The sequence below is a fragment of the Anopheles ziemanni genome, chromosome X, assembly GCF_943734765.1.
Source record: "Anopheles ziemanni chromosome X, idAnoZiCoDA_A2_x.2, whole genome shotgun sequence".
Taxonomy (NCBI): Eukaryota; Metazoa; Arthropoda; class Insecta; order Diptera; family Culicidae; genus Anopheles; species Anopheles ziemanni.
This window is the reverse complement of record NC_080707.1, coordinates 916,269-941,975: the sequence shown is the minus strand read 5'-3', so window position 1 is coordinate 941,975 and position 25,707 is coordinate 916,269. Positions and strand designations below refer to the sequence as shown.

General features: G+C 50.3%; 1 protein-coding gene and 1 pseudogene across 1 annotated transcript; both read left to right on the top strand.

The window, feature by feature from the left end:
- Nucleotides 1–6,638, top strand: part of LOC131290433 (ionotropic receptor 25a-like) — a 34,299-nt pseudogene extending 27,661 nt beyond the window's left edge.
- A 411-nt stretch (nt 6,639–7,049) lies between these two features.
- LOC131290432 (protein kibra) lies at nt 7,050–25,360 on the top strand. The gene is made up of 9 exons (XM_058319585.1): nt 7,050–7,174; nt 20,841–21,142; nt 21,228–21,387; nt 21,461–23,259; nt 23,299–23,598; nt 23,940–24,234; nt 24,335–24,495; nt 24,567–24,891; nt 24,979–25,360. Exons 1-9 carry the CDS (start codon nt 7,050–7,052, stop codon nt 25,358–25,360), a joined length of 3,849 nt encoding a protein of 1,282 aa, XP_058175568.1.
- Nucleotides 25,361–25,707: the final 347 nt, after the last annotated feature.

Here is a 25,707-nt window from a genome sequence, read left to right as displayed (position 1 = left end):
CTGGCTGCCTTTATGCTGCACAAAGTTTGGGAAGGGAACAATACTCAACACCAGCTCGCCACAGCTCGTCTATCGTGGGCGGAAGGTTGGTGAAGGCATCCGAGGGGCTGGGCGAGGGCAGAGGAGAAGACCTAGGCCAGAGCTCGCCTTGGTGTGCCACGGGTTTGTGCTTGTGTGTGTGTGTGTGTGTGGGTCCGCGGCTGCTCACGCGATTATCGCGTCGTTCCAATCGCGCCTTCACCTTTCGGGCGCAGTGAGTGTCAGCTGGATGAGGTCCCAGCGAGTCACCAAGCGGCCAAACGTACCTTACAAAGGTACCTGGATCAATGTGCCAAAGGTGCCAGGCTCAAACAAACACCCACACACTCAACGGCCACTGAACATAGGAGGCTTCTTTAAGGCCCTTCTTCAAGGAAGTTACTCTAGTTTTTTTTTTTTAAATGTACGCTTCGGGGAAGCAAAGCTCAGGTCTCCTGGCGAAGTCGTATCACACATGTTACTTAATGGCTGTACCTCGCAAATCGCAGAGTCTTTGTGAGCCGACGGTGAGATGGACCACGGCTGCAATCATCACACACCAGCAGACCTATCGGTCTCACGTCTTGTCAGCTAGAAATGACAACACCAACATCCTTTCGGCTATTATACACCGCACAGCCGAATCGTGACTCCTTCCAGGGATGTCCTTTATGTAAGCCATTGATGGCGATTACTCATTCAACGTCCTTTTCACGCTCTTCACGTTAAAGTTCACGGGGTCTCCGCATACCACTGCGTTGATACAGGGTTTGTCATCAGCGCAAGGTATTCCAGATATACTGCCTTTAAACAACCAAACTATCTAAACCTGTGATAAGCATGACAGGTCGAACCGATGTGAGAAATGTTGTCTTAGCGTCGCTCTCTTAATCTTTCCCTCTGTTGGCCTTGACATTCATTGGCCTACATTTGGGAAATGGTCAACATTTTATTACAACCGTTGACTCCTCGCAATCGCTCGCTCACTTCTCGAACAGCTTATCAGTAGACGGCTATCAGTTTTGCCACTGTTTCGCGTGTATCCTTTCATTTCCTTAGGTTCGAATCGTGCTAACATCGTTTAGTAGTGTTTACCCATCTTGCTGTTCGCTTATGGTTCAGTAAAGGTTACATTACCCCAAACCCAAGAGATATGCGACGAAAGCCATCATATATTCATGCGTAAAGATAAGTTAAAACATAGTTGATCATTTCTTCATTGGACGCAATTATTCGACCGTCTACAGTCCACAGGCAGATATTGCCAATCAAACCTCGTGCACCACATCCTGGCCTCGTCCGGCTCGCCCCAGTACCGCCAACACATCCCTCCACCGAGGTCTCATTATATGGCGACGGAGACTCTGCTGCCCAGAGAGGTCTCAGGTTAATAATATAAATCGAATCGGGCTGGAATGCGACTGGTCCACATTTCCACACAACGCGTGCGGATACACTGTGCGAGTGACATATATACAAAATCACGCAGCCACATACACACAAACACGTATACTGCTTCTGACAGATGTGTTAATACTTAAGGATCCGATTTTGCCACTAGTGGACACTTTTTTCGCCCTCTTCTTTCTTGTTGTTGACGTTGTGTTGAGAGGAGGAGCACGGAGAGGGGTGGGGAGGGTGGACCAACAGGGTCCCCGCATGGGAGGGGAAACAATTCGCGGCTCTCCGGTCAGCGGCGTATCCCGCGATGCGGTCGGTTCATTAAAATCCGAACAGAAAAGCATGGCAACAGCGCGCAACATACACATACTCCACGCATTCGCGGCCAATAATACGAACGCGTGTGTGTTGTTGGGGCACCCATGATTCGCGTTGAGCAAGTCGCGGCCACAACGCGATCGCAGCATCGCGCGTTCCCCGATCATTCGCCCGCTTCCACACATCACATCACGGGTAAAATGCGCATTGCGGGACGGTGGACGAAATTGGGTCCAATCGTACGACCGAGGGGTGAATCGTGGGGGAGGGGGGGGGGGGGGGAGAAACTATCGAAAAATGTTGACCGAATAGTGGTGATAAGAGAGTGTTGGGCCAAAATGCAGTTTTTCCAGAACTTTTGAGGCATTAGATATAAGAGAACGACATACATTTAATCCTTTTTATAAACTGTCATAACCTCAACTTATATATCCCCGATCGATGTTCCAACCATTAGTCCTGATCTACTTTTAAACCTAGTATCACCTAGAGATCATATAAGAGTGATCGTTGAGACTTGTCCAAAGGTGCGAATAGCGATCCCTGCAGAGGATCTTGTGATAGGTTGGTATATAATAGAATTCCTTTCCAGAATCGGGTACTTTGCCCGTAAGAAAGAACTTAGTGTGGCTAATATGACTTTTGTCATAGGTTCTACTCCGACATATGGTAGATAATAAGAGGAATCTTACATCCTAAAGCCACCGTGCAGCGCAACCGCTCAAGCCATATGAGCTCCAGCATGCATGCATGTTGATTCCCCGTTTTTCCTGCTGCATCCGCTGGCCTGGCCCACAAACCGGAGACAAAAAGGCCACCACACAACCACAGGCTGCACAAACCGTTAGGGGGAGGCTGAAGATGCCTGATAGCCGGTTCACGGGGACGGGTGACGACGGTGGGGGCAGGGATGGCAGCAGGGGAAAAGAAAGACCCGTTAGTTTCGCGTCGTTACGCGGCTTGGTGCAGCAGGCTGGGGAGTGCAGCCCTTTATCGGTTGCTGCGTGACGACAGTTGGGAGGATAATTGAGTGCTCTCGGGCAGCATGGCTTGAGATAATTGAGCACGCGGCGGCGGCGGCGTCGTCGCCATGGCTTTCGCGATCGCGCTCGCTGGAGATGCAGAAATCGTGCTGATGATCTTGCCCGATCCCCTAGCGTGAAGGGGATAGAATTTAACGAGCGAATATTCCGGGAATCGTTTTGCCGCGAAATGCGGCACTCGCCCAGCTTTTGGCAGCGGGCATCATGGTGGCAAACATCCAGATTTTCCGGAATACTATTACCTCAAACCTCGCGCACTCCCCCCCTCGCATGCCTGAAGGGGCCCGCTCTGGAAAAGAACATTTTGTTTTATTTTCACGCGAGATCCTCTCAACCGGTCCACATGTAAACAGTTCGAACGAACATCGAGTACATAAAAAGCTGGCAGTGCATAAAACGCAAGTAAACAGATGAGAGCAGCGAACAGTCGCTTTTAACGATCAGTGGAAGAGTTTTATAGTTTCTTGTTAATAATGGCATATAAAATACTCCACCATTCGGCAACCTTGATCCACATCGCGCTTTGATGGTTGGAAGATGATCCAGAACTTTATGGACTCAGCTGTACGCAGGCAAACAGATCAAAGGTTAGGTTTTCGGTAGACGGATAACTTTACGTACGCAACTCTAACTACACTGTAAGACCTCCGTTGAGCTCAGGTTCGACTCTCAGCCGGTACGCCGTGGGTTCTAACCTCGTTGCACATATCTTCTCCGATCTTTAACATTAGTTCGTTAGACCCTAGCCATCTCGGGGAACAACAGCGGAAAGTAAGAATTCCTCGGGCCTTATGAAGTCCTCGGGTTGTTGTTTTGGCTTTAATACATCTCAATGTGGCAGTGATGTTGCTATGTGATGCTAAAGCTAACTCACATCAGTATCGATTGTGATGCATGCGATAATAGGTGCAAATAGCTTCTGGTACTGGATAGTGGAAAGGAAAACACATAGGCGTTATTGCATACGTTGCTCTGTCAATTGCCACCATCGTATAAAGGGCATTCCAAGACCCAAACCGTCTCCTGCTCCGTCCCTTTCCCCCGCGGGACCAGGAATTGAGTCCAAACCCCGGTCGAGTAAATGGAAACAAACCAACTATCCATAGCGCGGAGCAGTGCAACATTGTGCTGCTAGCAACCATTTAATGCAACGTGTGCAATTGCAGCTTGGAAATCATGAACCCGAGAGTCATCCGATCCCAGTCCCTCCCCGCGCAGCCCGATGCGCGTCTCTTCCCCCCTGGCTTCTTCGGAGCTTCGCGGGGGACATCTCAATCTCTAAGCTTGCAAAGGCAAGGCAAGCTGTGTTGTTGTAGCCCGTTATATTTTTACTAAACGGTGCATGTACAGGCATTTAGACTGTTTCTTCAGGGGTTTTTGTTTTGTCGTTTTCTTCCACCGCTTAGAAAACACGAAACGACTGACACTTTCCTTGTCCCAGAAAGGGCGGTCAAGTGCGCCTCCTCTTCCCGCCGTTCGCCCGTTGATCATTGATTTTCATAGCTTTTTCTCCCTCTCTTTCTCTCTCTCTTTCGGATCTTCTCTTGTGGACCCGGTCTTCTTCCAGCAGTGCGCGCGGATTCCAGAGCCGTTTTGGAGCACCCCTTGGAGCACCCCCTTGGGAGCGCGCGCGCGCGCTCGCGTTCTCGTTTCGATCCGGAGTCGGTGCGCGGTTTTGGAGTCGGTTCGCGTTCAGCAAAAAGATGGCGACAGAGCGGGAGAAGCATGTAGAAAAATATAAATATTGATATAAAACATACCGCTGCGTTGCAGGCCAGCGGAGAGGAGCGGTGATAAGGAAGGAAGAAGGAGGTAAAAGGGCAATGGTAAGAAGCGGCCGAGTGGGGTAAAGGGAAAGGGATCTCATGTTCGGGGCGCGATCGCGAACCGCTCGCGTTACAAAACACCCCGCCGTACGTACACAAAGAGACAGCATCGCGGCGCGTACCTACTCTCACACACACACACACACACACCGAGGCACCGGGTGTATGTAGCACGGGTGTAGCACACATACAGCGGGGCGAGAGTGGCTGCTGGGCGCATCATCTCAGGGGCTGGCGCACGGAACACTAGAATCTAGTAGAGTCGCGTCCACCCTGGCCTCTGGTTAGTCTCGTCGCGTCCTCTAGGCGTGCAGTGCAAGCGCTCCGCGGTTTCGCCCGTACAACAGCCGCAGTGCCGCGCAGCAAAACCCACACCCAATCGCGATCGGCTGCTGGTGTGTGAGAAGCGGTGGTTCGCGGACCCTGCGTGGCCCGCGAAGGCGCGCGCGCGCGCGCACCCGCGAGATCCGTGAGCAAAGCGCGAGTGAGAAGTCGACCGATCGATGCGCGAGCTCGCTGTGGTTCGCTGTGCAAGTGAAAAGCTAAAAACGAAGAAAAAACAACGGGGCAAAAAAGGTATTGAGCAATGGATGGGTTCGCTCGCTGCGCCGTGGTGTGAACGTGTGTGCAGTGCGGGTGTGGGTGTTTTCGGGGTTGCCCCTGTGTACGCATTCTCACGTCCGACGTCTTCAATCAACCCCAAGGGAACAAATTCCAAAACTTCTCAGCGCGAGGAACGCGCACGTCTTTGCGAGACACACACACACACACACACAACAGCGTTACACACTTTCGTACACGCACACACACGCAGCCACTCGTCGTGATCAACCTTTTTTTTCTCCCCCTGTCGCGAGCTGTGCCGCGAGGAAAACAAAATAAACAACCTAAAGCTGCGGTTCGAGCGGAAATTAAAGAACCTCCACGATCAACCCAACGCTAAAAGGAAACGTCGCGAAAGTTGTAGCTTTTTGAACGGGTCGCGAGCGAGGTAGAAAAAGCAGCGGTACCGCAGTGGGTGCGCACAAATAGATTGACAACAAATCTCGCGAGGGCAAGCATATTTTCGAGAGCATTCTCGCGTCCCACGCACACCCACCCACAACTCCAGCCTCCCTTGTCCGCGGGTACGGTGCCGCGGCTCGCGAGACGCGCCGATGAGACGCGCGTGAGCCGCCGGTGAGACACGCGTGAGCAAAGAAAAGTGAAATCTGCGGCCACTCACGCGGCTGCGAGGCGATCCGTCGCTCGGTGTGCGCGGGCGGCTGCCATCACACGACCACCACACGCGAGTACGCATCCTCGCGGGGTTTACGCGGTGCAGCAGCACACTATCATGGCCGAAACGTCACCGTCGCCGCCACCGCCGTTGTCGTTGCCGTCCCTCGCACTCGCCTCGCTCGCCCCTCGAACCACCGCCAGCTCGGTCGAACAGGTTGGATTTCACAACCGTCAGCGCCAGCAGCAGCAGCAGCAACAACAGCAGCGTCAGCACTTTGTGTGTGTGCGCGGTGCACGGTTCCGCGGTCTCAGCTTCTTCGGTGCGTTCGGTGCGCGTGTGTGAGCCGTGTCAGCGTGTGCGCTTTTTTTTTGTTTAGTTTTTTTTGTTTTTTTGTTTTTGCTTCTGGTGACAGAAAGTTCGCTCGGCTCTCGGGAATTCGGCCAGCGCTCTGCGCCGGCATTCTGCAACCCGCAACACGGGACGCGACAGATGCACCGCTCGAACCGAGGTCTCCTGACGATTATGCTCTGCTGGTGGTGGAGCCGGAATAATCTCGCGAGGACTCCGCCCGGAAGTGCATTCGCGAACTCACTCCCAATCGAGTGCTCACTCTGTGCGTGCGTGCGTGCGGTTCGTTTGATCGTTTGGTTTGGTTTTTGATTCTGTTCTTTTGTTTTCTCGCACATCGAATATCGATTCCCGATTCGCAGTTCGGCGGCGCTTGGCTCCAGCATGAGTTTTGGATTGTTGTTCGCCGGTGCAACGCAAACACAGACGCGCGAGCGAAAAGAAGTGAAACGTCGCCAGTAGGGTGGCACCGAAGCACCGAAAAAGTTTGTAGCAAAAGCATACGAAAGCCAATTGTAAGCGTGGAAGAAAAAAAAGGAAAGTGCCCCGAGAGGAGTCAGACAGGCGCGAAGCAAGCAACAAAGCGGCGCAACAGCAGCAGGAGGAAGGAGTTACAGCCACTTGTGCCAGGGAGCACCAGCGCTTCACGTGCAGGCTCAGGGAGCCTCCGAACAGCGACTCCGGCATATCGCGCACGGTGGTTCCACTTCCGTCAACCACCCCGCCAATTTTCGCCAATCAGCCATCCGCCGTTGAGTGAAGCTAGAGAACTCTCCCTCATCCCTTCCGGTTCTTAAACCCTCCCCACCCCACCCCACCCCTCTGGACGTGTGCGCGCACCCACGTGTGCACGTACGAACGAAAGTGCGAATTATGCCAAAAAGCTCCAACAATGCAGATCTACCGCTTGGCTGGGAAATTAACACCGACTACGATGGCAAGGTTTACTTCATCGACCATATCAACAAGAAGACGACCTGGATCGATCCACGCGACAAGTGAGTAGCGTAATACGTAGAACAAAATCCTCCAAACCATACCAAAGGCATTGCCGTACTGTCGTTAGAGCAGATATGCACTAACTGACGTTTTGGAGCAGGGCATTTCCTCCCTGCCATTAGGCCTTATCCCGGGCTTGGTCGGTTGTTAAGGACTACAAAACTGAAGTGTGTAGAGCTAGAAGATGGCAAAACCGGGCCTTCAAACGTTCTGAAGACATATCATGGTACCATCCGGGCAAATATTCACCAATACTGGAATATCTGGATATTTTCCAAGCTACACTTGGAGCTCTTAAACCGTCCAGAACTGCTTCCTCTTGTCAGAAGACTTCGTTCTGACTAATTCTAAGACTAAGTAATATTTCGTAGGGGAATCCACTGTTTCGATGTTTGCTTATGTGGATCGAGGCATTCATAAACGATGTCAAGAAGTTCCAAACAGTTTTGAGAACTAATTCTGCAAGCAATTGTCTCAACTGGTGTTCTAACATTTATAGAAGATACGGCACATGATACAATGAGACTCGATCCTCAAAATTTGTACGTAGATTATTCTACTAGTAGGCGCAGTATCGAGGATGAATTTGCTTTCATTATATAACACAACTTTTGGGACATGTTGTTGGATACATCTTGCTGGGGAGGAGGCATAAAGTTCTAAGTAATTCCATGTTCATAACTAGATAGAAGATGGGAGTGCTTAAATAGGAATTTCTGGCGCTGTAGATGTGTAATACTCTGAGTGTATGAAAACAGACATTCTATGATGAACCCAGCTGCTGTCTCCAAATGCATCGAGTGTTCCCAAAGTAGCAGAAATGATCTAATATGTCGAATACTTGATGCACGAATACCTTGGGCGTTCCTTGCCAATTTCATTCTTCTGCATTCAATTTTAATCGATTGAACTAGGGCACACCGTGAATCATTGCTTCCACTTGCACAAATTACTCAATCGCTAGGAAAAAAAGGCGTACTAAACAAAACGATGACCCACGTACTTTGGTTTCGTCCACCGTCTTCAGTTTTGTAAGAGGTCAAACGCCAGCTTAAGGCGAGCGATAGTGTCTGCCGAGTTGGTTGAGTGTGGTTTTTTCCCCACCAGCCGTACGTTTTGTTTTTCCGCTTGCTGATTTTGGACTCCCCATCCTCCGATCCCCCCCCCCCCCCCCCCCCCCTTCCCTTTTGCAACCTATCAGTAATTTTCGATGACACCGACTTACACCGCGGTTCGCCGGACTCTCCCGCCTAGAATGGTCTGATTCCTAGGCACCGGTCTGCTTGGATTATACCAGAGACCGAGCCAATCGTTGCCGATGAAGGCGAAATAAAATGAAATTCTCGTTCGCCGCAAAAGTTCGATTTGCGTCTTGAACGGTTGCCTCTCGAACCTCCCCGAGCCTCGCCCCTCGCACTTTGCACGAATTTATGCGTCCCATTATCTCGCGTCGCGCACTCGAAAAACCGTTCGGCGGAGAATTTTCAGCGATGTTGTTTAGTCTTCTCTGCTCCGTTTGGTGCAATTTTTTTTCCCCCCGAAACTTTCTCGGAGCATGAAAGCATGTTGTGCGTTCGTTCCAACACACGGCGAGGTGGAGTTATCAAGCGTAAAATATAAAACAAAATCAACCAAAATAAGAGCGACAATTAAGAACGGGGCTCGTAAAAGACAATTTAAAAAACCAAAAATAAAAACTCCACTGATTACTGCGCGCAGCTCGTCGTGCGCGAGTGCAACTCTGAAGCGTTAATTTCTTTACGTTTTACTTGTGTTTTGGCCCTCGATCGGAATTTCAGCATCATCTCTTCAAATAGCGTCGGATCCACTCCAAAGTGCAGCATCATAAAAAGAAAACCCACAGAATCCCAGGAGAAAACAAAAAACACAGCACGAAATGGAATTCCAAACCAAGCAATATACCACCTACCGGGTGATATTTGTTTGTGCTCGTAACATCGTGTGTGTGATTCCCGCTCAAATGCTTGCAGGAAACATAAAACACATTTCGGGCTTCGCGATAAGGTGATTTAAAATTGCATCTACTAGAGTTCATTCCAGATAGTAGCACATTGATGAAAATAACAATTTCAAGTTTGCTTCCCATTATTAATGTTCATTTCCATCGATTTCTTAAGCAACTAGCCGAACGATTTATCACTAGTTATGTTTGGTTTCAAATTAATGTTATCAAAACCTCCCCAATTGCTCGTTATCAAACAAAACAGAAGACAATTAAGTTGTTCCCCGCACGCCTTTTCCGATGGCTCCTATTTTGTAATCGAAATAAATTGAATTTGGAATCGATTTTTCGATAAAAATGTTTTTTGCTGGACACAACAAAATGAAAATGTGCCAACAAGAAGAGTTCCTTGAAAAACACAAGAGAAATTTAACAATAGCATTAGGAAAACTGTGAACACTGTGAAGAAGTGATTCGAACACTGAGAAAACAAAAGGGTAACTGTAGTTGAAGTTCAAAATTGTCATGATAAAATGGATGAATGCATAATGTTAGTCATTTTGTGTGCATTAAGGTAAAGAGAAAACAACATTAACATATCACTATGTAGTTTTACCTTTTTCCAACTTTACTGTTTACTTTTCCATGGTTAGAAAATGTTTATCGCGTTCAAGAATGCAATCTTACGACGGTTTCAATCGATCGGAGTCCTAGTTGCATGTTGATCGAATTCATCCAAAGACACGTGCTTGGTGCAAACGATAAGCACGTTGGAGGACACACGCGGGGTTCCCGATTCACTTGTTGCGCTTCTTTGCAATCCTTCAAACCCTGTAAATTCCCTTTGGGAGTCGTCAGTGTGACTCGCCGGAATCGGAAAAGCCGGCTTCATATTTGACGCAGCGAGCAGCTCGGGCCAAGGGCGAAGTAAATTTGACACTTATGAACTTCATGCGGATGTGCGGGGTGAGGAAATGGGGAGGGGAGAGGAGGGAATGGACGTTGATTCAGATGGGTCGTCGAAGGAACCACGTTTTGCTTCCGACGTTAGGCTCTCTAACGCGTCTCACTTGAGTTGCCGCTGATTCAGACATGCAACAGAAAAGGAGCGGTAGACCTACCGGTGGGGGCGGAGAGGGGTTTTGGGTGGTCTGACAAGGCGTATCAATGAGCGGGAGAGGAGAGGGTGGGAGCAGTAAACAAGAAAAAAAAGGAAAAACCTCTGAGTAAACAATCAACACATTCCATTCTTATCAGCACACCTTCACCTTCTGAGCAACACTGCCCTCCTTTCTGCCCCCCGCTCCACCCGCCCGCGTGTCACACCGAAGTGTTTCATCAAATATCCTCTCCCTTGCCCTGCCCTGGACACTCCAGATACGTGAGGAAAGCACCGAGCACCATCGAGCGCGAGCGAGTTTCACTTTATATCAGTTTTATCAGTTTTTAAATAAGAAATATCTTGACTCGCCGCGGAACCTAGCCTCGGTGGGCGCACAGCACGACCCCCTTATCTGACTCCCACCACTTGCAGAAGGCCTCGCCTCGCCGCTTCCGCCCTTCCCATCCAGTGCAGCCCTCCCTCCTTTCGGTTCAGATATTATTCACCGCTCAAGAGTCCCTCCAGCACGATGGGGGCCATTCCAAGGAGGACCCCGCACATTGAGCGATGGTTCTTTAAACTCACTCTATCCATACACGACCACATTCCTCCCCCCCCCCCCCCTCCTCCACCTCACCACACTCTTACACATACTTGCACTTGCGTACCAAAGGCAAATTAGCATAATTGCCGTGCATCTCTTGCGGTTTGTTTGTGATGGAATTTCTTCCGAGATCCCGCTTCAAAGCACTCCCAGACAGGCGGCGCTGTCAACCCCTCCATCCCAGCATCCTGTTTCCCGTGCTGGGAGCTTTTCCGACGAGGCCGCAAAGGTCACTAAACTACTATCTCAAACCCAGGAAGCCGCCCTCGGATCGGGCACGCTTTGCCGGCAGGAACAGGAAACGGGGAATCAGTCAGCTGGCCGAAGGTTTTCCGTGGAGCGCAACGCAAAGGGATAACGGGATAAGGGTGGCCCTTTTTTCCTCACACGAGAAGAAACGGAACAGATGATGCGATTTTCCGTCCTAGAATATGGGCCCAAGGCACGTTCCTTCACGATCAGCCTATACATTGACAAAAGCTGAACCCAAGAATCTTTGGAAACTCACAAAATGTATAGCAATTGATAAGAACTTATCGTATTCCTTACATCTAATGCGTGTTTTCCAATTATGTGACAATTTTTACATGTGAAAAGAGCTCTTTTATCAGTAGAAAAGATGTCCAACCACCGTGTTGGGAAAATTGGGAAAGTTTTCCTGATCGGACTGAGAGAATGTATTTTATTATTTCGGCCCTCGCCTTCTCGTACTTGCGAGACCCGTCTTTCCGGCAGCCAAGAGGCATCTTTATCTTTTGACTCCGTTGTTTTTTTTTTTTTTCATTTGCTCCGCGTTCCTCGCGTTGAAATATTCATCTTTTGCAGCCAGCGCCTTATCGTATCGCTCGGGCATGTGTGTGTGTGTTCGTATGTATTCTGCAAACGACATATACGAGTGGAATGTGCCGAAGCAAGCCTGCTAATCAGCCAGAGACATAAGCACGAGGTGGACACGACTGTGAGGAAGGCACAACCCCGAAAAAAGATTCCAACGGAGGGCGAGAAGAAGCTCACATAAGACAGAACAACAACAGCACCAACAAGCTGGGGTGGGAGACAGCGGCCGGAACACGTTTTTGATAACAGACGTTTCGCAGAGAGGAAAAATAGCAATGTTGGGAATGGTTGATTAAGAAACAAAACAACCAAGCAAAGAAAGATGGCGGTTGGGCACCAAAATCTCTCGCTCGTGTGGTTTTTCGCGTGCGTGAGAATTCGTTGCAAAATAAGGGTTGCAAAAACGAGAACTGCAAACGAGGCTCCATTGCTCAGCGTTTGTTTGATGTTTCGTATTCTGATTGCAGATATCGTTTCGTTGGGTGGTTTTTTGTTTATGTTTTGACATACGGCCGCGCTTGGTGGACGCTTTGAATCGGCAAAGATTTGTTGTTTACCCCCTTTTGCGAAGCAGAATGAGAAAGGCTTCTACTTCTGCATGCGCTGTCATGAAGAAATGATTGAGAATCCACTGGTCGTGAAACATCCCGGACAAGGCTTTCAAACCTCCGCAAAGACAGAGAATTAAAAGCGCAATAAACATAGCACCAACAGGGTGTACAGAGGTAAGGGAATTAAATAAAAGAGACGGGAGAAGGGGGGGAGCGATCTGCGAATCAGTTTGGCAAATGAAGAGGCACCTGGTGGTGGTGGATTCGCGCCTTCATCTTTGCGCCTTCGCGCCGACATTCGCTACCCTGACCTACGACAAGAAGTAAGAAATGTGCAGTCCAAGAAACAAGGGAGGGGGGAGGAGGAATCGGATGGGAAATAAGAGGAAAGCATTGAAACATACACGAACGGGAAGTGGTGAGAGAGAGAGCGCGAGAGAGATGGAGAGGGGGGGGGCGAAATCTTGAGGATCTCCAAGAAACGCAAACGCATCAAGCAGTATTAGAAACAGTAGGAACGAAAAAAAAGGGCAAGAAAACGTCTTTATATCCGCGCACCTGCTTCTGCCCTTCCTCCCATCCCACATCCCTTCCCATCCGACCTTCTACAAGCTTCTCGCGACCTGATAATGAATGAATCTTTCGCAACTCCTGCAGGCACACACACCCGACTTCCTTTTAGTTTCGTTCTCCTCGCTTTATGTTGTATCCTCAACACGAACAGTCGAAGACGGGCAGACAATGAAGCGGCTAAAAGGCCAACCCGCGCCCCATTATGGGGAGGGGAGGGATGGCGGGTACGATGAGCCCAGAACAGTGCAACAGGTTGCGGTTATAAACAGTTGCATCGTTGTTTCGCAGCTGCATCAAAGGAAGGCGTTAAAGACGAGCTTCTTTTCTCCTTCCTTTAGCAGTCTTCTTCGACAAACAGATTTTAATATCGTTGTTTCTGTGATTGTGTGTGTGTGTGTGTGAATGTCCCTTCTTTCCCTCCCCATCGTGAGTAGCTGGGTAGAGAAAGACGGGCGCCTTTCCAATCCCTTCTAGATCCCCCTTTTCCGGGCGGAGTTCATTGACAGAATAAAACCTTCTTTTCTTTAGTTTCACTGTTCACTCTCTCCCCCCTACCCTTCGCGCCCTTTGTAGATGCTTCGTTTGTATTGGTCCATTAGCACATGCATTTTAACGCAAGTTCAAATATGCACTTCACACATATACGGGGACAGGGTAGCAAATGCACTGACAAAACAAACCCAAGATCGATGTGAAACTAAAAGCCATCGGGAAAAAAAATAAAGAGAAAATAACAACAGAAGACTAATTACATAAGGAAATATCTTAAGTAAAGATGCAAAACTACAAATAGCAAGAACAAGAGAAAACGGGAAACGCTTGGTATGACAAACAAAACGAGAGCGCTAACGAACCAATTCACAAACGAAACGAAAGTAGCAGAAAGGACATTTCTCTGTCACTTTGGTCTGTACAGCGCTAATCCTATGCAAACGTAATCGAAATCTTGCGCCTTCGCTCATACGGTTCCGGTGCCACGCACTTGAAACACGCTTCCTGTTTGTTTCGTTCCGCATTTGCTCTTCATCGATCTTGCGATCACCTTGGACACATTTTCCCTTGTGTTATCTCCTTACTAACTATTAATCCCTCTTTTTAAAGCATAGATCTTTTTCGATACTTCCTAGTAACTCTTTTGTGAGTCACAACCTGTACTAAGAGTCACTTTTAATACAAAACCAATAGAAAGGAAAAATTCTAAAGCAAATTATTCCATTTTAAAATGAAACATAACAAACAAACAAATTAATAACAAACCAATCAAAAGGCAAAACAAAGACAAACAAAAGACAATCGACCCAAATACCACTGTGCAAAGTAGAAGAAACTACCCGAAAGAAAGAGTTAGGTGGAACTCTAGGCGTCCAATGTTCAGCACATCTGTAGCATCACCTACTTAGAGATGAATGTCGCCGTTAAGGCGCAAAATCTCTTAAATAAAAAAAAAAAAAAAAAAAAAAATGTAGCATCACCTGGTTAGGTAAAAGCCTCCACACCAGAGGGCCCTTCCATTCCACTATCCCGCGTATCCTTCGCATCCGTTTTCCACCCTTTGGCATTTTTTAAATGATTTTTCTGTTTTTTCTTGTTTAACGCTATTGGCTGGAAAACGCGATGGAGGAAATCCAGAATTTATTATCCAGTGCGCGGTAGTTGCTTGAGGCTCGATTTCCGTCGTCGAGAGCATCCGGCCTCGACAGTTCGTCGGTGTGAGTTGAGAGTTGGGGGGCAGGGCAACCAATGGACGGAGCTCTGCTGACGACCGGCCAGCACACATTCTTGCCGTGTTATTGACCCGTTTGTTTGGAATAGTTTTCTTGGTCAGAAGACGCCGCCAACGATGGCGACGACGACGACGACGATTTGTTTCCCTCTGCTTGTGTTTTCCGTTCTGAAGGTATTTTTATGTTTTTTTGCTGCTGTTGTCTAGTCCACTAGCAGAAAGGTGGGAAAAGGGTGGAAAAGAGGGCGGGTGGGAGAGAATGAAGGGACCGCGGGAAAGGTTCATTGGCCGCGCGTTCTTTTCACCGGCGTCCTGTACCACTGTTGTCTGTCGTTCGCTTGTGCATCATGTTTTATCATATACCTTTTTGTTTTTCCCTTCCACATTTGCTCTATCTCGCTCACTTACATACACACATACACACACATACACCCATACATGTTTCACCTTATTCCATCTTTTGCTAGCGAAGGGCTTTTGGTATTTCCCTCTCGCGTTTGAGGCTTTTCATTCTCCGGTTTTCTTCTATTCCGTAAGGGTGATTGTTGCTGACGGTAAGATATTTTTCACCCATACTTATTTCCCACATTCGCGCTGTTCATTCACCGTTCCTACCGATCGGTTTGATCTTGTTTCTTTCTCCCTTCAATTCCACCCTTTTTTTCATTTCAATTTTACTCCTCTTTCCTATTTTCACCCGCTTATGCATTTATTGTGCATTCCCAGCGTTTGGTTGCATTGGTTTACTGTTTTTTTTTTCTTGGAGCAAACAGAAAAACAGATGGAATGAAGGGAAAGATTGAAGTTTTCCCACAACATCCCCCACCCCCTCCCTTCTAAGAATGGTGTCGCACTGCCCTTCGTGCCAACGTGTTCGCGTGTGGGTGGGAAAAATGGGGAAAATTTTGAACTGGTGACATAATTGTACGCCACATTTCCTTCGGCCTTTTCTGGCGATCGGCCAGCCACTCGTCATCGGGGAAAACCCAGACCCACTGCAATGACGGACGGCTTTTCTTTGTGCCGAAGAGTGTGTGTTTGTTAGCAAGGGCCGTTGGTTCGGTGGAAAAATAAAATAAACGGGTGTACACATCTAATTACAAACAGCTTTAGGTCTATTTGCCCACCCCCAACTCGGGAATGACGGCCAATGCCGCATTTAGAGCGAGTGAGAACCTTGGAATGAATGATTTACGATGTGTCAGAAGGGAAATTAAATCGCAAAAATTAACGTAAGCTTTGTTAATATTCACATCGAAACGAAGGCAGTTAGATGATATATTTTGGCAAGCGACTTCAGTGCAACCCGTTGAGCACTTGCGAAGCGAAATATTTTTCTTCCAACTCTACACGAGTTGTAGTTAATGTAAAGGCATCGAACTCAATGCAAAAACAAAAACATGGAATAAATATGATTTGAGTCTTTGAGTATTTCTTAAGATCAATATCATTAAATAAATATGTTCCTGGTGCATAAGAAAGGAATAAATAGCACAGACTGGGATGGTGATCAAGACAGAAGTGCACTATGAGCAAAGGATTAAAACTTCCTGGGATTAATTGAGCATTAAAGAAGGAAGTTAAAGATGTGTTTAATAACACACAACCTCCCTATCCGAGTTGGAATGCAGATGATAATTAAAATAAAAGAACACGCGCATACGGTGTTCTATCCACGAAGGATAACTCCTCTGCCCGAGCAAGGTTTTCGATGCGTTGTGCGTTGTGGGTAGCAAATTCCAACGATGTGCAATTTATGGCCCAACTCTCCCGGACAACAAGTGGTGTTTTCAAATTTGATGACCAGGACCTCGATTTACGACCGACGGCGACGGCTTCCACTTCGCGAGAGGCCAGGCATCGTTTATTTTAATTTCACTGCCTGCATTTTGCTGCGTTTATGACCTCCGGCTCCCACATCCCCCCTGCACACAGACCCCTTTGTTTTATGGTTTTAGTTGCTATTTTACAGCAAGTTTTTGGTTTTGTTGTTCACTTCGCATATCGGTCTGCAGTAGTTTCTGCAGCCGAGGATGATGAGCACAAGAGGTGGCTTCTGGTGGTGCCTGGTGTTACGCAGCGCCGAAGAAATGGGATGAGTGGGGGGAGGGGGGGAGGGGGGGGGGGTGAGCAAGGGGGTAGTTGCATAGTGCGGCCATCACTACTTTATTATTGGCTCTCGAGGTTCCTCCGGTTCACGGGTCGTAAAAAGGCGTTTTATGATTTGCGTCACCCTTTTCTGAACCCCTCCCCCCCCTCACTTCCCCATCGTTGCACCACAAGTGCATCGCGATGCTTGCAGCTGGCCGCACATTCTCCTCTTCCTCCCCCCCCCCCCCCCCCCCCCCCCCCCCCCCCAAGGACCCACACATGCAGATGTGGCAGATGATCGCGAAAGAGCTTAGCCATTGAGCCTTGCCATTTCGCGCAGAAGTCGGCCCAGGCCAGACGAGCCAGGCGAATAAAAGTAATAAACTTCAAAAAGCCAACCAGACAGGTGGAGGGAGAAAGAGGGAGAGAAAGAGAGAGAGGGAGAGGGAGAAAGAAAGAGATGCGGAGAAGGCTATGGTGGCGCGCTGACATGAAAACAACTTTCTGTTATTTGTTCGCTAAAGCGTTAATTAAAGCAAATGTTGCCCGTATTCCCCCTTGCGGTGTCGTTACGCCTCCCCCCCCCCCCACTCCTTTCCCTGCCCTGCCACTAAATTCCTCCACGTTAACCGCATCCTTTTCTGCACTTTACTTGCGCAAAACCTCCCCCCGATCGCCCCATCATCTAACGTTTGTTGTTCCTTTCTTTTGCTTCTTCCCTTCTCTTTTGCTCTTTATAATTAATCGCCTGCGTCTTGGCAATTTTTATGTTTGAACATTTTTTATTTTTTTTTGGTTTGTTTCCTGCTTATTCCCCACCCACTTTCCCACCCGGTTCGTCCGACCCCGTTCCAAACGGGACACATTGCAACTGGCGCGGGATTATTATGGTAATAAAAATGTGCACACGATATATAGAATGCAGCGAAAGATGGGTCACCAGCTAGGTCGTTAAAATGAAACAAACGAAAAAAAAAACACAAAACGAGACATACCATCACGGCAGCAACCCTGGCCACCCCCCACCCACCCCCGACGGCGTTTTGCGGACGGCGCCTTTTTAATCCTGGCCGCGCCATGCGCCAATCCGGTGAATGTGTGGTTATTTTATTTGCCTTGCGCAAACCAACCGACCTCCTCCCACCCCCCCGGCGCACCCATGCTCAGTGGCGTTTATTTAACCCCCCGCACACTAACCCCCCCACCCCCTCACCCCGGCTGGAATCCGACAAGGCGCGTTTCTCGATGTCACATCTTCATTAGAGCTAATTTCCGGTTGCCCATCAAATCTCATCGTTTCGTCGATACAACCCCTCCACCTCCTCACCCCTTCCTCTCCTACACACTCGTGACCCACCTCACCACTTCTTCGCCTCCGGTCGGGTGGTTTAATTCTGCCAAACGATTTCTTTTCCCCGGTTTTACTTGATGATATGAGCAAATGTAACTACTTTACTGAACTGCTATGAACAGTTGACAAAACTCTTTACTTTTTCTATAAAATTATGCTGTTTCTTTTGAAACGCACAACGCAAACGAGGTGCGAGCAAATATTTGATAAAATTGTAACTCATTGTTTTGTACCCTTGACACCAAAATTGTCCCTTAAGTTTGTGTTAGCATGTCCTCTGTAAACTAGATATTTTGTAGAAAGCTCTTTTCTTGAAATATGGAAACCAATTCGTCCATTCGCTGCGAGCAAACGGTGGTCCGCGGGAGGACAATCCTGTTCACCGCCCGCCCGTCCCAAGGAGGTTATGCTGAGGGTGAACCGTTTTGTGAACCGTGAATACGTTTGTATCGGTGTGTGTGTGTGTATGTGTGAGTATTCCCGATCTGGGGTCTGGTTTTGATAAGCAGAACATAAAAATTCCGGAACGCGCCAAGTCCGGTTATGCTTTTTTTCTTCTTTACACAACATAGTTTCCTACTTCTCCTTTCCCATCTTTCCATACTTTTGGGAAGGGAAAAAAGAGGTCGCAAGAAGCAGAGGAGAAGGAGAAGCTAACTGGAAGGGTGTCGTGTGGACGTGGACTATTTTTCCATCCTCCCCAATCACTGCCGACCGTTCTTCTTCCTTGTTTTTTTCCTTTGCGCTCCGCTGCGACTTTGCGTGTATTATTTTTACTTTCGGACTGTCACCTTCCATGCTGCAAGCGGTATGCTTTCTGGAGTCGCGAATTCTTCCCGCTGATCTCGTGCACCGCTTGCCCACCTGCCCCGCCCTGTCCCGCCCTTTGTATTAATTTCTTGCCCTCGCTTTTAATTAACGATTCGTCGTTTCCGGTGCGAGGGTCTCCGGGGTCCGGGTCTGCAATTACCAGCGCGCAAAGTGTTGCCACAGTGGAAAACAGGTTCGCACGCGCTTTTGGTGGAACCGAGTTGATTAGAACAACCCAGCGAATGTGTGCGTGTGTGTGTCTGTGTGTCCCTTAATCCCGCAACCAATTGCGGTTTAACAAATGCGTTCTGGAGAGTTGTCTTTTTAGACGGGTACCACATAATGCTTCTTAGAGAGCACCACAACTGGCAAAGGGCAAAGAATCGGTGTCAAATCCTCTTAATTTCATCTAGCTACAATCATGAATTCTACATTTCATAAATGCCCTAATGCTGTTTGGCGAAGGAAGAGTTCAGCGATGGTCTATACGAGTTGCCAAATCAATTACCTGAGTACTTGACTTCAAGGATGGGATTCCACTACGTACCAGCGGTACCGATGCGTCATACTATGCACAACATGCTCTCGCCTATGTTTCGCAATGACCCACAGTCGTCATCGCTATATATTCCCACAAATATATACGTATGTTCGGCTGCAGCTGGGACGGCAAGAACCTTGCACTAAATGTCGAGTGTTCGAGCCAACCGCCGCCGCTCGGTTGCGGATATAGTCTTCTGAGTCACTACTCGCTTCTGAGTATTTATGTGTGCGGTTTCAGTTGTTTCTTTGTTGTTTACTTTCTTTCCGCATCTATTTTGCTGCTCGGTCCAATACTTCCTTGCGGTCCACCGGTCACGAGCAACGCCGTCCGCGGGCAGGAGAAGAAGTTTTGCTTGTACCGTATTGCGGGTCAATAGAGCTGGCGAGTTTGAATAGTGGAGTTCCCGAAATAGAAACGCCAATGCACGCCAAATGCACTTTTCAGTGCCGCCAAAGTTTCCGGCATGGACGGCGCCAAAGCGATATTGTTCTCTCGCAAATGCAACCCAGCGTAAATTAGGGCAGCGAGGAAGCATGGACTGCGTAGGGGTGTGAAGCGAGCGGGAGGGGAGGGTGTATAACTCGACACTAGTTTAATTTCAACCAACTCCACCGGGCACTGGTCTCGGGAGAAAAAAGCAAACGTAAAAATGTTACATTACGCAAAGCAAAGCGTACGATAAGCTGAGTCCACCATAACCTCAACTACTTCACATGGCTACCGCAGAGACACATGTCAAACTGCAATCATCATCACATCATGGCGGAACCTTCCAGAGTGGTCGGTGTTCGGTGTTCATCACACGCGGCCCGTGCAATATTTGGTGGATAAAAATAAGGTTCCCCCGCATAGCATACAACAACCGCACATACCGCACCGTCGTTCGCCTATCGAGCACACACCTGCACCACCATCTTCGGCGGAAATCTGTCCCCGGTTGTTGGGACTTGGATAAATATTTGTCCGCCCGAGTCTGCGTCTGGGAAAATATTTGGCATTCCACGGGCTGTTTTTCTTCTTCGTCGTCTCGCCCATTCCACGGCATTGGTTTATTGTTTCTAGTCTCAAGTCTTTCCTGCGGATGGAGACTCCCTCCCCGTTTGATGGCGGAACGCTGGGATGGTTTGGGATGGTTGACGAACGGATCACTCTGTTCATCGTAAATATGTATCATGGCGTGCAGGGTTCGGAACGCTCTGCGACGCGTAGCATAAGCGTAGGCTGGTCGGTTGCAATGTATGTAATTGTTTTGGGCATTCTCAAATCAAGGAAATGGCGTCTCAGAAGAGGTTGGAGATGGCATACACTACAACAGATTAGTACCAATTAGACCGGGGGCACATGTTTTTTGTTTTTGGGATCGTGATTCATTGAGCTTCTCGTATGGTTATTTTGGTTCGCGGACTGATGGTGGTGATTGAACACGGTTGAATCATCATCTGAAGAAGTTGTTCCCTAGACACAATGGTGAAATATTCGGTTTCATTCGAAACTCCTCCCTCCTTTCCTATGTTAGGCATACGAAACCGGAAACGTTCGCCGACTGCATCGGTAACGAGCTGCCTTTTGGCTGGGAGGAGAGCTACGACTCGCAGATCGGCACCTACTACATCAACCACAACACGCAGACGACCCAGCTCGAGGACCCCCGGTTGCAATGGAAGAGCAAGCAGGACGAGATGCTGCGCGAGTACCTGTGCTCCGCACAGGACACACTGGAGGCTAAGAAGGAGATCCTGAACGTCAAGACGCAGCGGCTACATCTCGCGCAGGAGGAGTACAACCACCTGAATGCGCTCGCCGCGAGCCGCACGAGCTGTACGTTACGTGTACGCCTCTTCACCTCATAGGACGTTACCTAACTCTCTCTCTCTCTCTTCTCCATTCTCCCTCCCTCTGCTAGTGTGCTCCTCTACAAGCTCGTGCAGCACCAAGTTCGATCCGGAGTTGCTCCGGGCCGATCTGGCCATCGCAAAGGAGCGTGTCTTCCGGCTCAAGAAGGAACTGTCGCGGATACAGAAGGAGATGCGTAGTACTCAGAAGGGCGTCGACACGCTGGCAAGGTAAGGCCGTAGTCAGTAGCAAACGACGCGCACGATGGGCCATCGTTTTCACACGTGGTGTTTGTTTTTATAGTGTGGAGCAGAAGCTGAACTCGCACGTGAACGGCTGCTACAACATCAGCGAGGCGCAAGCCATCATGGAGGAGGTGAAGAAGATCCAGAAGTCATTGATCACCGGCGAGCGGGAGAAGAAGGAGCTGATGAAGAGCCTGGCGCAGGTGAAGGACGACCTTACGCGGCTCCAGCTGCGCCAGGAGAGCCCGGACGCATCAACGTTCAATCTAGCGCAGGACCGCATCTGTGCAGCCTCGCAGACCGACCTCTCGTCGGAGAACTTCCCGATGGGGGCGCGCGAGATGGCGAAGATGCGCCAGCGGTACGACGAGTGGCGCAAGCGCGTCAAGGAGATCCAGGAGCAGCTGGCAGCACTGGAGGAGAAGATCCGGCCGGGTGAGCTCGAGTCGGACCAGGACCGGCTGTTGCTGTTCCAGGAGAAGAAGCAGCTGCTGCTGGAGTACCGCAGCATCACGCCGAAGTCGCGCTCGCAGACGGAAATGCGCCGCATCCAGAACGTGTGCAAGCAGCTCGAAGCGGACCTCAACATGGCGTACGAGGAGTCGAACCAGTGCATCGCCAACCGGCTGAAGCTGCACGAGGAGAAGCAGGCGCTGTTGCAGCAGTTGCTCGAGGCGCTGAAGGAGTTTACGCACCTGGAGAACCAGCTCAAGTCACTGTCAGCCAGCACGCTGTCGATCAGCAGCAGCTCCAGTCTCGGCTCGCTGTCGACCGCATCGAGCAAGGGTTCACTGAGCGGGCTCAGCTTCACCGACATCTACGGCGATCCACTGTCGGCCGAGCCGCAGATCGACATGGTCGACATGAATCGGCGCGTCCAGCGCTTGTTCCACCCCAGCTCCGAGGTGTCGCTGTCCCCACGCAGTAGTCTCTCCGCCGAGACGCCGCCCGCCTCACCACTCAAGCTCGACTGGGCGATGGCGGCTGCCGCGGCGGCTAACGGTGGTGCGGCGGCAGCGGCCGTGGCGGCTGCGATTGCAAAGAGTGGAGCGATGGCACTGACGGCCGCCACCGCCCCGAGCTATGCGTCGGCCGTGCCCAGCTACGCCGTCGCCACGTCATCCAACGCGACTTCGGCAGCCGCTGTTGCAGCCGCCGAGTACAACCTCGACCGGCAGCGGCTGGAGGAGCAACTGCAGGAGCTGAAGATCCGCCAGCTCGGCATCGCCGGCCCACTGTCGCCGATCTACGAAAAGCCCTCGTACCTTGACATCGCCCCCGCCGTACTGCTCAGCCGCTCGTCCTCCACCTCCAATACACGCTCCGTCTCCACGACCGTGAGCGACGAATCCGTGGCGGGCGACTCGGGCGTCTTCGAGGCATCGCGGGCGCCACTGCTGGCGACCAAGGAGTGTGCGCAGGTGCAGATCGGCATCCGCTACTCGACCGGTGACTCGACACTGTGCATTGCGATCGAGCGGGGTAGCAATCTGACCGCACTCTGCCTGCCCGACGGCTGCCAACTGTACATCCGGGCCATGCTGCTGCCTCCCGGAAGCGCCTCGGTGAGTGCGGGCGCGGGTGCCGGTGTGGTGCGCACCAACACCGTGACGGACTTTGCCCGACCACTCTTCAAGACACTCCTGCTCGTGCAGCTGCCGCTCGACAAAGTATACGCGAAATCACTGCACGTCAAGGTGATGGTGCTAATCGGACAGCGCGAGGACTGGGTAGGCAGTGCGCAGATCAGCCTGGCCGAGTTCAATCCGGCCGATGCCACCAGCCGCTGGTACAACATTATCAGCCGCAAGTCAATGAACGAATCCGAGCTGCTCGAGGGCGGCGCAGCGGGCAGCAGTAGTGCCACCGGAAGCTACGCGCAAAGTCACGGCGTAGCCGGTATCAAGGAGGAGTCATCCGACGAGTCGACGATCATCTCGTCGCAGACGTCCACGCTGACGCGCAACCAGGGCCAGGAGGAACTGCAGGCCGTGCTTGAGATGGTGTACGACGAGCTGTCGAATGAGGACTACGAGGAGGAAGAGGACGACGAGGACGACGAAGATGATGAGGACGACGAGGAGGATGGCGGAGAGGACGTGGAGAATGGCGCGGGAGCTCGATCGCAGAAGCAGACTGTCGTGCAGCGGCAGCAAACGGACGACGAGCTGCAGGAAGATGGTTGCGCTTCAGCGGGTTAGTATTCGCGAGGGTGCAACTTTTAAATCTGAGTCATTACAGTCACGAGGTTCACTATCTACAATTGTTGTGTCTTGACAACTCACTCCACCTACAGCATACAACAGACTTCAACAACTAAGTCACTTAAGGAATTCTTCCACCTAGCCATGTCATTACAAGACTAAGAGCACTACGAACGTACATTTTCATACTCGTCTGACTATTGGTACTAAGCCTGCACAGATAGGCATATGAAGAATTCGACTATGATAACTAGGACTATGAAATGTCATAGGCTAACACAAAAGTATGGCGCAATATCCTGTGTTGTAATACCTACTCATTTTCACTTACAGAAGCCACCGAGCTAATGATACAAGAGTACATGAACAGTGTGAAGGAGCAGAGCAGTAGTGTCCCGGGGGTAGTCGAAAGCCTCCCGGAACCGGTGGAGCGTGTGGATAAGGAGACCAACACCGAGTGCGCCTTCCTGCCCGAGCGGAGCCGCCGGCGGTTCCCCGATCCCAACTCTATCAACCACCATCATCACCCCCACCATCAACACCAGCACAGCCATCGCTCGTCAACCATCGAGGAGGGTTCGGTTGTCGACGATCGGCTGGTGAAACGATCGCAAACGTTTTCGCCTAGGTGCGTCTAGTTGGACTGTTCGGATCGGTTGTTTCCTGTTCGCCTAATGTAACGTTTTTTTTTTATATCTTTTCTTGCGTGCCTTCGTGTCACAACACAGTGCCGTTGCAAGCAAGACGCGCTACATCTGCCGGCTCAACCGGAGCGACTCCGACTCGGCCATGCACTTTAACAACCAGGTGACGCCGCACCCGTTCAAGCGCGGCTCGGTGGAACGGCGCTCGTTGCGCTACCACAATCGCGTGTCGAAAATCTACCACAGTGAGTGTTTGTAGGTTTGGGGCGCTAGGGCCGGTGTACTAATTAAGCATGGATTTTCACTGTACCCGTAGAAATGCACCCGGCAGTACCGCGCACCAGCCTCGATCTCGAGCTCGACCTGAAGGCGCAACAGACGAAGCTCGAGACGCTGACGGACGAGATTGGGCGGCTGCGGGAGCTTAAGCACCGGCTGGAGCAAGCACGCGACAACAACGACGTGAAGGTCGCGGCCTGGGCGCTTGAGAACGAGGACTTCCTGCGCCTGGTGAAGACGGTGAACGCAGCCACGCCGGAGGAGCGCCATCTGGCCAAGCTGCTCATGAAGACTTCCAAGGAGATCTACAAGCTGCGCAAGACGAAGGTCGGCAAGGGCAAGCTCGATTCGATATCGTTCAAGTGAGTAGTCCCTCCGAAGAAGTTCGTCCGATCCGGCGTCGGTTGAACGACTCATTTAAAACCATTTTTTCCCCCATTCGCTTGTAGGGAAAAGATGGCGTTCTTCACACGCCGCGGCGTTTCCGTACCGGAGCTGCCGTCGGAGATATTCCAACCTCAGTCCCAATCGCAGTCGCAGCAGACCCAGTCGATCCAGCAGGACGGGTTCGATCAGCTGACACCAGATTTGGTGGAAACGAGGCTGGGAGCGTCGTTTCGCTCGATAGCGGCGGCGGCTGGCAAGCGCAGTTCGTCGGAAAGAGGCGAAGACTACGGTGGCAGCACCACGCCGACCAACAGTGGCGAGATGCAGACGACGTCGACCGGCACCGGGACCGACGGGGACGCCATGGACGACCATCGCGGTTCGGATCCGTCGTCATCATTCTCGTACAGCGACGTCGACCGCACGTACGGCGTTGAGGTGTGAGCGCCGTCCGTGGCCTGTGTCTGTTATTAGATTGTTGTTTTTTTATTTTATTTTAACGTTAACGTTAATTAGACTTTCCATTCTCCCCCCAATACACCCGTGTAGCTAAGCGCCGCTCGAGTGGCCGAGATAGAGATAGAGAACGGGTATGCATCATCCCCTAAAACGCTGCCAGAAACGATGAAAAACTCACCGGGAAAAAAAAAAGATTAACACTATATGACAAGTAACGGTCGGGAAGGAAACAACTCCCCGGTCTTCGGTCCTAAGGACTTAATTAAGATTACTATAGAAATTTCTCCTACATTAAACACATACACACACACACACAAACACACACACACACA